Source organism: Alexandromys fortis, unplaced genomic scaffold, assembly GCF_014885135.2.
Source record: "Alexandromys fortis isolate MF-2015 unplaced genomic scaffold, M_Fortis_MF-2015_v1.1 scaffold_5, whole genome shotgun sequence".
In the NCBI taxonomy this organism is placed as follows: Eukaryota; Metazoa; Chordata; class Mammalia; order Rodentia; family Cricetidae; genus Alexandromys; species Alexandromys fortis.
This window is the reverse complement of record NW_026067924.1, coordinates 8,478,326-8,494,778: the sequence shown is the minus strand read 5'-3', so window position 1 is coordinate 8,494,778 and position 16,453 is coordinate 8,478,326. Positions and strand designations below refer to the sequence as shown.

Sequence of the window (16,453 nt, the reverse complement as noted above, 5' to 3'; positions counted from 1 at the left end):
GGGAGAGCTGGGGCAAGGGCATGGATAAGGAGCAAATGTATAATCTAGGGTTCACACTGGGCATTTCAGAGAGGACAGCATAGTCTTGACCTGTGCGAAATCTTGTAGGCAAGACAATCATGCTGGTGGGGAGTCAGGTTGGAGATGACCCCAGAAGTGAGGAATACAGGGTGTTGGTGATGGCACAGCTTCAGTGCCCAGTGGAGGTTGAGACTGAGCTGAAGAATTCAAGAGCTCCTAAGTGTGGTATAAAGGAAGAAAAAGAAGAACGTCTGGGGGATGGGAAGTTGAGTTGTGGCCTCATTCTTAGGGTAGGTGACTGTCCCTTCCGATCTATTGCCAGCTCCTTGCTTGGGGAGAGGCCTATACTACCCTCCAAAGTTTAATTTTGAGATATGGAATGGAAAAGAGGGAGAAAGTAGAAGAAAGCCCATGAATTGCCCCTGAAGTCATAAACCTTTTCACATTCAAGATATTGTAACAAGCGGGAAAAGGACATTAAAAAAACACAACCAAATGGAAAATGAAGAAAAATTAAAGAAACAAAGTTACAATTATAAAATAATTAAATGTTTCAAGTGCAGAGTAGTAGACTATGAAGTATTTAATAATTCACTCACAAAAAAAAAATCTAGAGGAAGAGAAAGGTAGTTTAAAATAAACTCAGGGAAGGGAAAAATAAATGAAACAGAAAATTCTGGTTAAGAACCGGAAAGGAAAAATGAACCTGAGTTTCACTGAACTATTTTAACAAATACAGGTTGTTAAATTTATATACAGCTTTCCCGTTCTTGGGACTGAGAGCAGATAAAGTTGCTTTTGGAAACCGTATTCCAAGCTTCCAGAGCAAAGCCGTGTCCCCAGAGTGTCTGAAATCCAGTGAAAATTGCCTTTCAGTGCAGCCAGCAAATGTTTCTACCATTAAAAGCCCTAATCTTCTCGGAAAGAGAACGGGAAGGGGAGAAGAGAGGGTACAGTGAGAAGGTTGACAAGTCTTTTTAATAGTCCTGGGAGAGAAGAGAGGGGTGTAGGGAAGATCTGCTGTAGCCCTGCAGAAGATGGAGACAGCCCCGGTAGCCCAGCTGTGTCCACACAGCCCAGCATCTGAGGCGGTTTCTCTACCTGCCAGCTGTAAGGCCTGCTGGCTATGCTGCGCCCTCAGGTTGGGCTTCAACCACCATAGAAAGAGCTCTGAGCCTCTGACGCCTGCACCTGTCCATTCTACACATGGCCAGAGGAGGGCAGGGCTGCTGAGATCCCTGAACCCTTCTCCATTTATAAATAAAAAACCCAATGGGACATATGGCACTTCTTGTCACTGGTTCCTATCTTACGGTATCAACTGTAGCATGGAGGCAGGAAAGGCCCTGCTACAAAATGTTTGCTTAGTTTCTTTAGGGTCTCTGCAGACTTGATCTTTCCCCCAAACCCTAAAATACATAATCTGCAAATTAGGTTTCTAGCTTTCTAGAACAGTTGGTAATCACAAAAGTAATTCTTCCTAAAGAAGTTTATAGTCCAGCTCACCATTACCTCCACTTCAAGGCAACTAATTCCAATTTTTTTTTTTAATCACACAACCTTGGCACGGTGGCACATACCTGTAACCTTAACACTTAGAAGGTAGAGTCAGGAGGATCAGAAATTCAAGACCATCCTAAGCTATACACGAGTTCAAGCACTTGCTGGTCTACACAAAGCCCTCTCTCTTAAAAAAATTTCCAAACAACAATAGCAACAAAATGACTTCACAGAATTATGAGAATGAGTGTACTTGAGAAATAACCAAAGCCATATAAACTGTTCATTGATTCTGTTGTGCAAAGCGGTGAAAGATGTTTTCTTGCTCCCTTCAGCAATTCCTGAGGAGAAATTAAATTCTGTTCGTGTGTGTTATTCATAGTCCTTACGAGGGTGCCTTTCATAGCTCATAGTCTGCCTATGACGATGTCTTCTTCTGTATCTAAGTAGCTGGGTGGTCGCACGCACCTACATAGTTCCAGCTATCTGGGAGGCTGTGGCCTGAGGATGGCTTCAGTCCGGGAGTTTAGGGCCATGAGGTCCTACTATATTAACGCTCCTCTCACCCCCAAATCCATGCCATACGCATTGCGAAACAACCTTACAATTTCATTTGCAAAGGGAAATACTTTAAGATAAGAAAAAAATAAGAATACCAGCTCATTTTTCTTATGTGTCTGAGGGAGAGGCTGTGTCCGCTGGAGTGCTGCGTGTACTGAGGTCCGAGGTCTCTGGTGGCTGGGGTCACAGACTGTTGTGAGGGGGTCACAGCTCTCTTGTGGGGGCTGAGAACCAGCCTCATGCCCTGCTCACGGTCACTGCGCGCTCCTTGCCATCTCCCTAGCCCCTAGAACTTTTACTTGACTTTTACATTTTGTTTAACCTTTAAACCTGTTGTAAATCAATATCTTAAAGTTTTTTCCCTATTTATTATGTGTGTGAGAGCGATGGGGTATAACGCATGAGCCACTGCGTGTGTGTGGAGGGTTGAAGACAGTTCTGTGGGACCGGTTCTTCCGTTCACCTTCATGTGGGTTCCTGGATTCTGCTTCAGGCTACCAGGCGTGTGTCGTCAGCACCTTTACCCACTCAGCTACCTCTAGCCCCACATCTTTTGAACTTAGAAATCCACAGAATCATATATGACATTGTGCGGACACCTAGACACCCACGTCACGTCTTTATGTTTTTCCCAACCACTCATACACACACACACACACACACACTATCGATTTTCACTACTTAACAAACTTACCAACTGTTGTGTCTCTCTATCTTGAAATTCTTTTCTACAGTATAGTCGATGATATGCCTTTACTTTAGTGGGGGGTCCCTGGCAAGGTGTGGTGGGGCATGGGGGTGGAGGTGTCCCCTCATATCCCCTCAGTATTGTGGTGGCAGTGCGAGACTACTCTCCCTTCCACTGCTGGTACCCCCACTCCCACACACAGCCACATACCACACATGCTTACCATGCTTTGGCTATATTAACCAACTTACTCTCATTGTAGCATGAATGATAAAAAACCCAGAGACAGAAATTGGGATTCAACCCGAAAACCAGAAAAGCAAAGCAGTCAAGCCACTAGAGAAGTCTTAACCTCCACCAAGGCTGGGTGACTGTAGACTAAGCAGCTAAGCCTTTCTCTCTTCTAATTTTATATTCCCTTTAGTGCTGAGATGAAAGGTATGTGACTCCCTAGTACTGAGATTAAAGATGTGAGCCACCACCACCTGGATTTGTTTCTGCATTGATCTTGTGTAGTCCAGGGTGACCTTGAACTCACAGAGATCCACCTGATTCTGCCTGCCAAATCCTGAGATTAAAGGTGTGTGTGTCACCATTGCCTGACCTCTTGTGACTTTAGCTTTGCCTCTGGTCTTCAGGCAAGATATAATTACCAAAATACAAATAATATACCACTATATTTAATAACACCTATCATCTTTTTTTTTTCTATCAGATTAGGCAACTCCATGTATGCCTTTGGTGCAGCTCAGAGCACTCGTTCTGTGCAATGGGCACGGAGTTCCACCATCATGCCCTCGGGAAGGACTGCTGTCCCTTCTCTGGAATTTGCTGTCAATAGCTCTACCTCTCACAGAGCACTGCATCTTTGGAAAATTGAAAGCTGCACAGTTATCCCCCGTAGTGCTTGCCTGAGTTTTCAGTCCAAACACATATTTTAAATGATCCTTCTGTAAGATGTGTTTCCACAGCATATTCATAAGTATGCATGCATGTGTACATGTATATTTGATTGAGAGGGGCAATGCTACCAAACCCAGGGTCTTTGGAATGCTATGCCCACCCTCTACCAGTTCTGGGAACTGTAGTCCCAGTTCCCAGAAACTCACTTCAAAATTCTTCAGCCACTGCCGGTAAAATGAACACTCGAAGGCTTCTGAACTGTTAACCCAACTCAAGAGCAGAGTTTACACACAATCCTAGGAGAAGTGGGATGGAGATTTATCTGCCCTCAAGCCTCCTTATTTCTACACATAAATGGCAACACTGAACTTGAAGGGGGTCACATAAAGAGCACTCCCCATGAGTTCAGGGAGAACATGATTACCTCTTGGTCTCCAGCCTGCAGATCCAGCTCACTAGAATTCTCTTCCAGAAAACATTTCACCTTCTCCACCTCCTCCATGCACTGGAAAAAGGCCACTTTCTCCAGGGGGTTGCTGCTGTGGCAGGAGCTGATCTCCTCCAGCCTCTTCACCTTCAGCATGCTGCTGGTGAGTCTGAGCAGGCTGCCGTCAGGAGTGGGGCTTTCATCTCCGCCTGTCTCCGATTTGTAGAGCAGCACACAGTCGTGACTTTTCAGTACTCTTTTCTCTTGGCTATAAAGGAAGGAAACATGGAAAGCTCGGGTCACTTGTCCACTACCAACTTCTCAAATCAAGAACAACGTTGGTGTTCATGGCGGAACTTTGTCCGTTGCTGGAACTTTTAAAGGAAATTTTTTTTTATTTTTACATTTTCCCGTAAAATCAAATAGTAAGAAGCACCTGCCCAGGTGACTATGTACAGCACTCACTGCATTCATTAAACAAGACATACAGGGAGAGAAAGTAAGACGTTCACCCAAGTTAGGCTTATGCGGCATGCTTCAAGTGGGTTATTCAAAGAAACCACAGACCTTTGTACACACAGAATTGTTGGGAAAATCCTTTTGTAAAGGAAAGTTTATATCCATTTATATTAAAAAGTAGCAAATGAACATAGTGGTATTTCTGACATAGCACCCCTTTCTAGAATCCAGGAAAGATTCAATCCCCCACAGGAAGATGAGACAGAGGACCTGACACTTGCCCTGCAGAGATTCACCACAGGTGGCTGCCACCTGAAAGATTGCATTTGCATCCTTGATGTCTGGTCACTCCTCCTTCGACCTTTCAGGGGCTTCTCTCTTCCTTTCACCCCAGAAGTCCAAACTCCTGCCCCTCCAGGCTCTCAGCACAGCCTACTATGTCGGCCTGCTTTGAGTTTCACACTCCCATACTGTGAGCATGTGTTTCTTCCAGGCATCTATTCATTGTCAGGCTTTTTTCTTCACAGACTAAAATTAACCAAGCTGTGGGAGATGAGGGGCAAACTTTAAACTCCTCTGCTATATCAAATGACTGGTTAAAACACAGTTTGACAACTGGGGTATTTGACTGGTATTGCAAGTCTTGCTCCTCACAGTCCTGTAGGACAGGCTGGTCCAGGAAGAGGGCCTTTTTTCTCTTCCTCTGAAACTGGGCCTCCTTTTGGGGTGGTGTCCCCACCACAGCAATTATCTGCCTGCGCCCCTCTCTTTAAATTATTCAGTGCTGGGGATTAAACTCAATACCCCACACATGTTAGGCAAGCACCCCTACCTCTGAGCCCCACCCCAAGTCTGCCTACATCGTAAGACATTTCGTATTGATTGTGCAAAAAAAAAAAAATCAATTTCATATGAAGAACGTAGCCCATCACTTTCATTGCACCTTTCCTGACAGCTGAGCGCCGAGCTGTCTGAAATGCTCTCCATGCAAATTAGGTAATGCACACACTACAAAACAGCATTTAATTCTAGACACACAAATGCATCTGTATACTCGCATATTACTTGGCCACTCAGGGAAAGAATGATGAAGGAAGATGTGAATTTGTGCTTTCCGTGGCTAGTCCCCGAGGCCCCCTGCTGGAAATGCTCTGAAATTTGCTTCATTGTCTCTATAATTCACAGTCCTTTCTAATTCTGCCAATGAAACGTCACCATTCCTTTCTACAACTCATAGAGTAATATAATCTACTAGAGGTACAAAGTGCTTCCGATTCAATGCTCTGTAAAACCCTACATATTGCCTAAAGAACTTAGATTTGAAAAAGATCCAAATGCAAATAACATCAGCTAGAACTCTACACATACACTATAGACCATTATTACTAGTTGTAAACTTCTCTGAAAAAAAATACTAAAATAAGAAGACAGCTGCTTGTCTATTTAATGGTGAACTATTGATAAGGTATAATGTTGAGCTGCAGGTGTTACTGAAAGCCATAATAATTAACATATTAAAACAAGTCGGGGTTTAACCCATAATCATTCCATAAAGAATTACTAAGCATTGACTGCGCCTGAAGTTTGGAACAACTTGTTATCTATAGAGCCATAGAGAGAAAAGGGAGATTGGAGAGGTTGTAACAATAAGCAAAAGTGATTACCATCTGTAGGAGGACATCCTGGAGTTTGAACCACTCTGCTAGTAGAGTATTCAAATCGACTGCAGAACTCTCTGGTAAGAGACTTCCCTCTCCGTGGGCAGAAGTCGCCTGGAAAGACAAGTGTCTACCACCAGAGGAAGTGGCTTGTCTCAAATGCCACCGCGAGCCCCTGTTTAAACTAATAGGCTCCTTGATCTCAGGTTGCTCAGCTGTTGCTTCCTCAGTCAGACGGGGAAGAATATTAATTTTAGATGCCAGGCCTTTCAAAGCCGATGGCTCCATTTCAAAGGTCAGGTAGGGAGAGGATGAACTGAGAGCGCTGGATGAAATATCACCTTAGTGCCCTCGTAATTGCAGGGCTGGATTTGTGCTTGGTGGTCTCATCCTCCTCTCCGACCTGATTTCAGCTACCAGGATGCCAGGTATGGGAGCCCCCAGTGACATGCACATTTGTTTTGATGATTCTGCAGAGATGCAGATGTAGCGTGGAGCCTTCTGGATGCATTTTAGAAAGCATTGTTTAATTTACTCAATCCTTTGAACTTCAAGGGTCTCCAACTCTCCCTAGTTTAGGGGGAAGGTCAAAGGCACACATATCCAGGTAGGAACAAAGAAGAGAAGTGGTCTGCTATTCCTAAATTTATTTACTTGGTAAATAAAACTTAGGTTGCCAACAAACTAAAACAGACACTATAGACAGCTCTCTAATTCTTCCTGACCCAGACAGTTGTCACCCCTTGTCCAGCCTTTGCTATGCCTCTGTGCTCTGTTGCCACTGCAGCCTCCTGCACCCTCGCTTCTTTTTCTTTTTCTTTTTTTCCTCTTTTAAAATTTAGATCAATGTTTTCCAGTCAAGACAAAAATTGGTGTTTCCCATTATAAGAGGCATTTGAAGGATTCTAGCAGAATTTTATTTGAGAAGCAGAACTTTTCTATTTTTCTAGGATCCCAAAAACATAGTTCTTCAGGAAAAAAAAAGATACATTATTCAATAAAGTATTCTTAAAATGCTGAACTGATTTCAGGTTACCAACTTTTGTAGGTGTGATTGGACTGCTGACAAAGGCAAATCCTTCTCAGATAAGGAAGATGTATGTAGCCACATCCTCCAGTTAAGCCATAAAAATGAAGTCAGAATATCTATTTCCTTGGCTTCTAGCCATAAAGCATTAGAGAACCAGGGCCAGCAGATACACTACTATTAGCAAAATCCAAAAGTTAATTTTCTTCCTTTGTCCCCTAAAATGTTTTTTTTTTTGAGGGGGGGAGGTCTAGACTCTCACACATACTTCCGTATTTCATTTGGAGTCAACAGGATTTATGATGGATTAGACACAGGGTATAAGGAAAGACAGTAGATGGGATGATTTACAGATTTCGTCTGTGCACTCAAAGGACAAAGGTGATGTGAAATGAGATGGCCCTGGGAAGTGCAAATGTGGGGGGTCTGGAGCTCAGTTTTTGACAAGTTCATTAAACATTCAAGCTCAAGTCATAGAAATAGAGATCTATGGAAAGAATGTAGCTAACGATGCAAATTTGTACAGCCATCTACATGTGTATATTACCATATATAACGTGAACTTAATAAGTATTTTGTAGCAAGCTACCTTTTGGGCCACCAGCTGGCTCCCAAATCGTGACACAGAGACTTATTATTAGTTTCGAATGCTTTGTTTTATCTCTGATTTTAATCTGTTTCTCTTTATTTATGTTATGCCCCACTTTCCTGCTTCTTGTGTCTGGTTGATTGTCAGCTGTCTGGCTTCTGGCTTCTGGGCATGTCTCTCTTTTCCTCCCTCCTTCTCCTACCTGCCAGCCCTGCCTATCCCTCTCCTGCCTAGCTATTGGCTGTTCAGCTTTTTAGTAGAACAATCAGTTGCCTTAGGCAGGCAAAGTGAAATGCATTTGATACATCTTTACATAGTTAAAGTAATTTCTGCAGCAGTATTGACTACTTAATCACTAGAGAGAATGATTTTGATTGTATCTACATGTCCTAAATACTTTTTTAGTTAAATGAAAGAATTCATGTTGTCCGTCTTATAAACTTTGGTGACAATGTTCACTGTAAGTTCAGATAAGTCATGCTGTTCAAGCTTGATGACTTGGAGGACAAGCCACATGGTACAATAGTTGACCACAAAAGTCTAGGTGTTACGTGCATCCTCATGGGCCTTTATCAAGCCTCAGAACCTGAAGTCCATAACCACTACATACTCCGAACTCTTAACCTAAAAAGACTTCAGTATTTCCTTGACATTTTGGACTTACATGACTTTTAAAAAATAAAAACAGAAGCAAAACAGCCTTTCACAGAGCCAAGAAATCCTTGGCTTTAAAAACTGAGAACTCAGCACTAAATAGAATCTCTTTATCCACACCACCACCTTCCCCCTCTATGTCACTGCCAAGTGCCAGGGAACATCACTAAAGAGGAGGCATCGTAAGAGCTGGAGGACACAGGGGAGTGCTGTGATGTGCTGTCTTCTGGATATCACACGGCTTCACACTTATGAATTCACTGCAGCTGCCGTTACCTGCACAAGACCGACACATGAGCAAACCAGCTAAAAGGATTCCCTGTGCCTCATGCCTTGCTAGGAGGTGATGGCTGCTGGGGGAGGGAAAACCATTCTTTTTAGGGGGAAAGGAAGTTTGAGGGGGACATGGAAGAATATGGAAATATATGAAATTCTCAAGAATGAAGAAGGACAGAATTTCTTGAGTTTTGTTTTTTTGTTTTTGTTTTTGTTTTTGTTTTTTTTTTTTTGGCAACATTTGCACTAACTACCTAAGGAAGAGATTGAAATCTGAAGAGCCACATGAACTGGCATCACTGACAGTTCACCTTATGCTTGGCTTTTAAAGCAGACCAGGAAATGCCGATTGTTTCTGTTTATACACAGCTTTCCGAGTGTCTCCAGAACAGCAAGGCTTCTACACACAAAAGTGGAGCAATTGTCGTGGATATTAAGATGCAGATGATGAAAGCTGCTTCGTTCCAATTGCCTGCCTAGCAATTACTTTTACACCTTTCATAAAGCACTAGAGAATATGACCCTAAAAGCAGAAATTGAAGCCAGGAGGTGGTGGCACACGCCTTTAATCCCAGCACTCGGGAGGCAGAGGAAGGCGGATCTCTGTGAGTTTGAGACCAACCTGGTCTACAAGAGCTAGTTCCAGGACGTGCTCCAAACTTACAGAGAAACCCTATCTCATAAAAAAGAAAGAAGAAAAGAAAGGAAGGAAGGAAGGAAGGAAGGAAGGAAGGAAGAAAGAAAGGAAGGAAGGAAGAAAGAAAGGTTTTCCCTCTGTATCCCTAGCCATCCTTATAGACCAGGCTGGTTTTGAACTCAGAAATCGACCTGCCCCTGCCTCCTGAGTGCTGTGATTAAAGACATGTGTCACCATGCCACGCTGNAAAAAAAAAAAAAAAAAAAAAAAAAAAAAAAAAAAAAAAAAGGACAGATTTGCTAAAGCTAAAGGGCTTTTATCTAGAACATACAACAGATTGTTACAACTCACTAATAGGATGACATACATCCCAATTTTTAAAGTGGACAAAGGAGTTGAAAAGGCAGGCAGAAAATAAATATAGGAACATCAAGAATCAGTTATCAGGAAAATGAAAATTCAAATTACAAAAAAATAACATTGCATCCACTAGGAAAGTGTTAATTTTAAAGAGATGGAGAAACAAACATAGCTAGGATGGGGAGAAAGGGAAGCTCTCATCAGACAGAAGATAGGAATGGAAAACGGCCCAGATGCTTTTGAAAGTGGAATATCAGTTTAAGCTGCTTCCCGTAAGTCTAGTACTACTGGTTACATAGGGAAGAGCAATGAAAACACAAGAACATGCAACCCTTGCACATAAACGCTGTAAGGTGAAGTGCACACAATAGCCACAATTAGAAACAAACCAAAGATTTGGTGAGGGGAGACTACAAAGTGGTATGTCCATGCAAATGGAATACTAGTCGGAAGCAAAATATGCATGCTTGCTATAACACGAATGGACTAAAACATGGTGCTAAATGAAAAGAGTCAGAGACAAAGGCCACATACTAAGGGATCATGTTTATATATATATATATGGTTACACACACACACACACACACACACACACACACACAAAACCAGTCTGCAGGATTTAGCTGTAAATAGGATTTCACTGGATGGTGCTTGATAGTAATGATTACACAACTTACCCAATGTTTTAAAACACTGTTGAAACTGTTTATGTGAATTCTATGATCTGCAAACTCTAATTTTGCTAAGAAAACTCAGCTTTAATGTGATTCATAAAGTAATCTTGTGAAAAGAAGTGGGGGTGGGGTGGGGAGAAGTGCTACTGGGCAGCTTGGAGCTGATGGTTCCAAGTGACCAAGGCTGGGATCCAGGGAGACATAAATTAAACCCTCAGTACTGGGTCACCTGGGGCTGAAGAAAGGAAAAGGATGCGTGGGAGAGAGTTAGAGTCTCATAGTTTTCCTCTAGTACAAAATGCCATGTAATATGAGATTTTGTGATTAATAAAAAATGAGTGCTATATGAAGTTAGCTTCTGCCACTTATTATCTCCCCGGAGATAGGATACTTTCAGCCAAGAGGGTAATGATGTTACCAAATGTCCAGACTTGTTTACAGTCCACTTGATATTAGACCTTTATATTTTCCAAGTGACAGTGAGTAAGTAGCTAAATATTTTGTAACAAAAACCAAGGAGTCTGAAACTCCCAGGCAGGCTGTGGGCATGGTTCAGCAGTAGAGTTCTTGCCAGCATATATAACACCCTGCCACAGAAACAAAGAAACAAACTCATGTTTCTTAGGTATGTAATAAATTATCTGTGCTCCTTTTTCTTTTTAAAATGTGAAAGCAAAAGAGCTTTTGCAGAACTACATAAAAACATCAATGGGATCATATAAATTTAATTTATTTTAAACAGATTAAAAACTGTTCTAGTGAATTGTTCCTATAGAGGTTGGGTTAGTTGTTCTTTTAATTATGTGCCATTTTATTTATTGCGGAATTCAAATACCTAGCACTGAGTGGATGCGTTGTTTAGAAAACAGCACATGATATTTTCTTAGGAACAAAGTACATCACGCAACACTGTTTGTAAATAAATTGGCGAATAAGTTCCCAAAGTTTATATGACTTTTATACCATTTTGTTATATATCTTTGCTTCCTAACCTAAAGACAAAAACAAACAAACAAAGAAAAACCTGGATGCTAAGGATGCAGCTCAGTAGGAAAATGCTCTAGGATGCATGAGGTTCTGGGTTTGGTTCCCAGTGCAGTAAAAATGGATAAGTTTAAAACATTTTAAAGTTCAAACCTGAAGAGGCAATACAAGAAGAGCACAGTACATAGCTGTATACGATTTTCTTATCGTCACTGAGTGTCAGTGTTTTCTACGTCTGCTGTTTCTGTCTCCATTTCTGCAGCTGCGGTTTTTATGGGACGTCGTTCCTACATGCACAAGCATGTCTCCCCAGAAAGAAGACCTTTCTCACCTAACAGGCCCATCAATGATCCCATAGTGCATTTTCTGCAGTCTTTTAAAAAATCCTCTTTTCTCTATTTAGGAAGCAGTCACTCCATTCGTTTTCTTTTTATTCCACATGAAATTATTATTTTTGAAAACTCCTGACAAATACAGCTTCATAAATGATCACAGCTTATATTGCCTGACTGTGTCTCATGGAATCAAGTTAGATACATGGCAAGAAAGTCAAAGAAATATTATAATTTTCTCAGGATATCCCAACAGGTGGCACATAGTGTTAGCCTATGCTAGCATTACTTAGTAAAGGTAAAATTGATGATCTGATTATGGCGGTATCCACCAGATTTCTATGCTGTAAAATTACATTTTCAATGTCTAAACGATATGTAAATTACAGAACTCCGTGGGTATCCTGTGTTCTCCCAGTTCACGCCCAGGTCTTTAGTGTCTATTCTTGATTGGATGGATTACAATGGTGCTTATGGAACAGTGGTTTTCTGAGCCTACCATTTCTTCCACACTCACTAACTGATGTCCTCTTACATCACAATGCTTCCACCCCGAACCGCATCTTTCCCTTTTCAGTGTCAGTATAAAGTCAGCCCAAACCAAACCAAACACACACACACAAGGAGAGAAAAGGAAAAAGAAAAAAAAAAGGAACACCTTACATTCTTCATTTTGATGCTCAAGCTGTTGGAAAAGCTGTACTTTTGACACACCAATAATGTCTTGATTACTCTCTACTCCCTCTACATTTTTATTCTATTTCTGGAATTTTCCACTCCTTCAAGGAACGCTGGTTCTTTTTAAAGAAGAACGACCTTTCAAAAATCAAAACCAGTGCATGAAGATGTTCTAAAAAACATCAAGCGCTGGGCATAGGGATGCTCCTTGCTACTGTGGTGTCATTGCTTCTGGTCATGACAATGAAAATGATTGTGTTCTAGGTTATGTGCTAATTCACACGTATTTATAATTCCATTCCAATGCTGTAGGATTCCTTCTGCCTCATTCCACATCCCTCATATGTATTTCCCTTCTGTTGGTTCTTTAAGTCTAAGAAGGAAAGAAGAAAGCAAGATACTTGCTACAAGGTAAAATTCACACCACTGCGAGACTATCCATTCTAAACAAGCGGAGGGCATCTAGGAGGCTGCTGCCCACTTATGAAACCCCCATTCTGTGGCATGAATCATCGCTTTGCTAGCTTTAGGAATTAGGAGAAGAGCATGTTTATATTAACAGGCTTAGAAATGCTTTTCTACCTTCTAAATTGGAAGAAGATTTCAGGAGCTAGAAGCAGCTTATGATAGCAACGAGGCATGAAATTACAGAAGCGCAAACCTCAAGTCATGCTCCCTCACCAAAGCTGGCGGGCTTCTCCCAGTGGGCAAGGCTCAGGGGAGAAATTTTCCACATGGAAAAACCCTGAAGTAGGGGGGCACAGTAACGGCTGATGGGGAGACCTGTGAAAACCTCGCCTACCACTGGGGTATGAACTGGGGTATGTTGTTTCTCTGAAAGGTAAAAGAAAACGGGGCAACTACAGAATAGTTCCGATGAAGTTGCTAGTGTTTATGGTTTATGTTCAAAAGTATTGGAGAATTCGAGTACACATTCTTTGGTGGTCTGAAAGGATACATTGTAGCCAGTAGGAGACTGCAAGGCACTGCCAAGTCAGTTCTCACCCAGAACAAATGCTCACTGTGAAGGAGCTGGACCAGTGGTGGGTGCTGCTACTCTTACTCACTTGGTAGGAAATGAAAGCTCAGCTAAACATTATTAAAGGCACTTTGAGCACACCCTTGGGACACGTCAGAGTTTTATTTCAAAGGAGCAGATAATATTCTTGACAGTATCATAGTGTCTTTTTTATATTTAAAAATTAATTAGGGGTGAAGATGTAGCTCATGAGTAAGAGTATCTGCCTCTGGTATTCAATCTCCAGCACTGCCAATAATAATGATAATAATAATACATTGCAATAAAACATTAAAATCAAATGTGAATATGAGAGTTGTTTAAATAGGATGGTATCTCCATGAGAAAAAGTACCACCATTTCATTAGCCGTATTTAACAATACAAGAATAAATGTAGTGATCGAGTTGGGAGAAAAATGAAAGATTCCAGAACAGTATTTGTGGTAGGTTCCAATTTTTTTTGTTTTTTGTTTTGTTTTGTTTTGTTTGAGACAGGTCTCATTATGTAGCTCTGGCTGTCCTGGAACTCTCTATGTAGACCAGGCTGGCCTCAAACTCATAAAGATCCCACCTGCCTCTGCCTCCCTAGTGCTGGGACAATTGTGACCAAATACATTTCGAACTTTTATGGATAAAAAGATATACTGTCAATAAATATTAAGTAAAGAATAATATATATAGAGAAAAATAATAGAAAAATGTCAGGCAAGATTGTTGCAACAAATATTGACCTATCTGCTTTTCTAAAGTTACTCACTGGTCTGCAAGCATTTGTTTTCTTTTTAACAAGAATGAAATTCCATTAAAATAAAACAATAATTGCCACAATAAAGAGACTAGCCTAGTGGGAACACATGGCATTACAGGGGGTGAGCTGAGGTTTGAAGTTGAGATTCACTCACTGTGTAAATTCAGAGTGGCTGCGCGGCCGTCCTAAGTTTTGGTACTTCTCATCTGTTAAAGGAGAGCAGTACCATGTACCTCACAGAGATGAGGGGCAAGAAATGAGTTGAAAGTGGTTAATGTTTCAGAGGGACTTGACGGATGGCAACTTTTGTGATTATTATTGGTATTATTATTGCTATTAATATTACTAAATCCCCCCCAAACAAAAGATACCAGCTAAAAATTTAATCTAGATTTTAGAAGGCAAAATATTTCTGAGTATTTTAATTCATTATTCCACAGTGCACCCATAAAATATTTTTTTTCCTTTCACTGGACTGTTACACAATACAAAAGAACTGTATGCATAGCTTAAGAAGGAGAACGACCGTTCCTCAAGCCACCACCAGGCCACACAGCCCTAAACCCCATTGTTTTACTTCCTCTCCAACTAACTTCCTTGTTTTCAGATGATTGTTGTGTTTTCATTATCGTTACTTCCATGTGCATTGTAAACATGTAACTTTATGACAGGTTAGGATTTGTGTGTAAATGGACCCATATTGTTTGAATTCTTTTGTATCTTTTTTCAATCAAATCTTTCTCTGGTGTATTATATTGTTATGTTGCTAGTTTTACTTATGTAACATTCCATTGTAAAACTATATAATTTATGCTTTATGTTTTATACTATTGATTGATTTGTAGATGTTTTTAGTTTAAGACTTCTATGAACACTACAGTGCATATAAATATAAGAACCAATATATTGATACTAGTGCCCCAGTGATGCTTTTAACACTTTTTGCTAATTTAGTGACCATGTAATAATTAGCATTTTAAACATTTTAATTGTGTCTCTAATTACTAAGGTTGAAGTTCTAATACATGTATCTATATTATATACACATATATATGCAATGTTTTACGTCAATTAAATGCACATGTAAAGATTTTTAATCTCGTATCACTATTTAGAAATTTTCAAATATGTCTTAAATATTATGTTTGATATATTACATTTTGTTTATAATATTTATAACTAAATTTGTATTGTTCTTGATATTATTGTATTTTATTTTCTGGGTACTTCATAATTTAAACTTCCCAAATAGGACTTTTTTATGAATTAGAGTAGGCTCACTATTTTCATATGTTCGTTCATCATCTCTTATGGAAAAGCCTATTTTTTTTCACTAAGTTTTAAGATCATCTCCTTCCTGTGGTAATAGCCGAATGTTTGGGGGCTGTCTTTTGACAGGCTCCCCCACACACTGAGGATGTCCTAGCTACTGTAAGCACATTTAAAGTATTTTGGCATCTGCTTGTTAGTTTACACACACCTGTGGCGTATAGACTGGGATGGAATTGAATCTATAAATGAGTTTGGCAATAATTTACATCTTATACTAAAGGGTGTTAGGAACTGCAAATATGGAATATTACTTAATTTGTCATACTTCTTTATACTTTCTTTCAAGGATATTCTACAACTTACCTCCTCTGAAGGAAAAATAAAACCCCTCTACTATCTTCCAACAGATTTATTCTTAGGTAATTCATATTTGTGATGCTGCATGCTTTGTTTTCAGGCTTCTTTCTACCTGTGTCTATTTACAATATTGACTACTTATTGATAACTTATTAAACTTAGACATAATTCTTTTGGTGTATACAACCCACAAATAAAGATATCTCTCTTCTGCTACAGTTCCCTGTCCTCTTATTCCATAGTCTTTTTCTTACATCATGGTGCTTCTAGTAAAACACGGAGTAGAAATAGTTTGACCTTCATTATTAATTGTCTTAGGTGAAGTGTAATATCATCAGCGGTTTTTGATTCTGCCATACCGGTTAGGATGGGGTGGCATCTGTTGTGGCTTTAATTTGAGTTTAATTTTATATCTCTGTTTGGTTATTCAAATACCTTATTGTGGAACTTTTAGTCATTTAAAATGGAGTTGTTTTGTTTTACTATTGTAGTGAGGTCTCTTTCCATATTCAGAACACAAATCTATTTTCTCTATTTCTTCCCCAAAAGAGTGTAGTTTCATTTTCCTAAAGTTCTCTCTCTCTCCTCTCTCTCTCTCTCTCTCTCTCTCTCTCTCTCTCTCTCTCTCT

General features: G+C 40.3%; 1 protein-coding gene across 1 annotated transcript in view; it reads right to left on the bottom strand.

Annotated features, from left to right (window-relative positions):
- Window positions 1-6,240, bottom strand: part of Mylk4 (myosin light chain kinase family member 4) — a 77,734-nt gene extending 71,494 nt beyond the window's left edge. Inside the window, exons 1-2 of the mRNA XM_050142383.1 lie at window positions 6,224-6,240; window positions 4,098-4,368 (exon numbers count right to left, since the gene is read on the bottom strand). Coding sequence (XP_049998340.1) covers window positions 4,098-4,368; window positions 6,224-6,240 — 288 coding nt within the window. The remainder of the gene's footprint in view (window positions 1-4,097; window positions 4,369-6,223) is intronic.
- Between the last annotated feature and the right edge of the window lie 10,213 nt (window positions 6,241-16,453).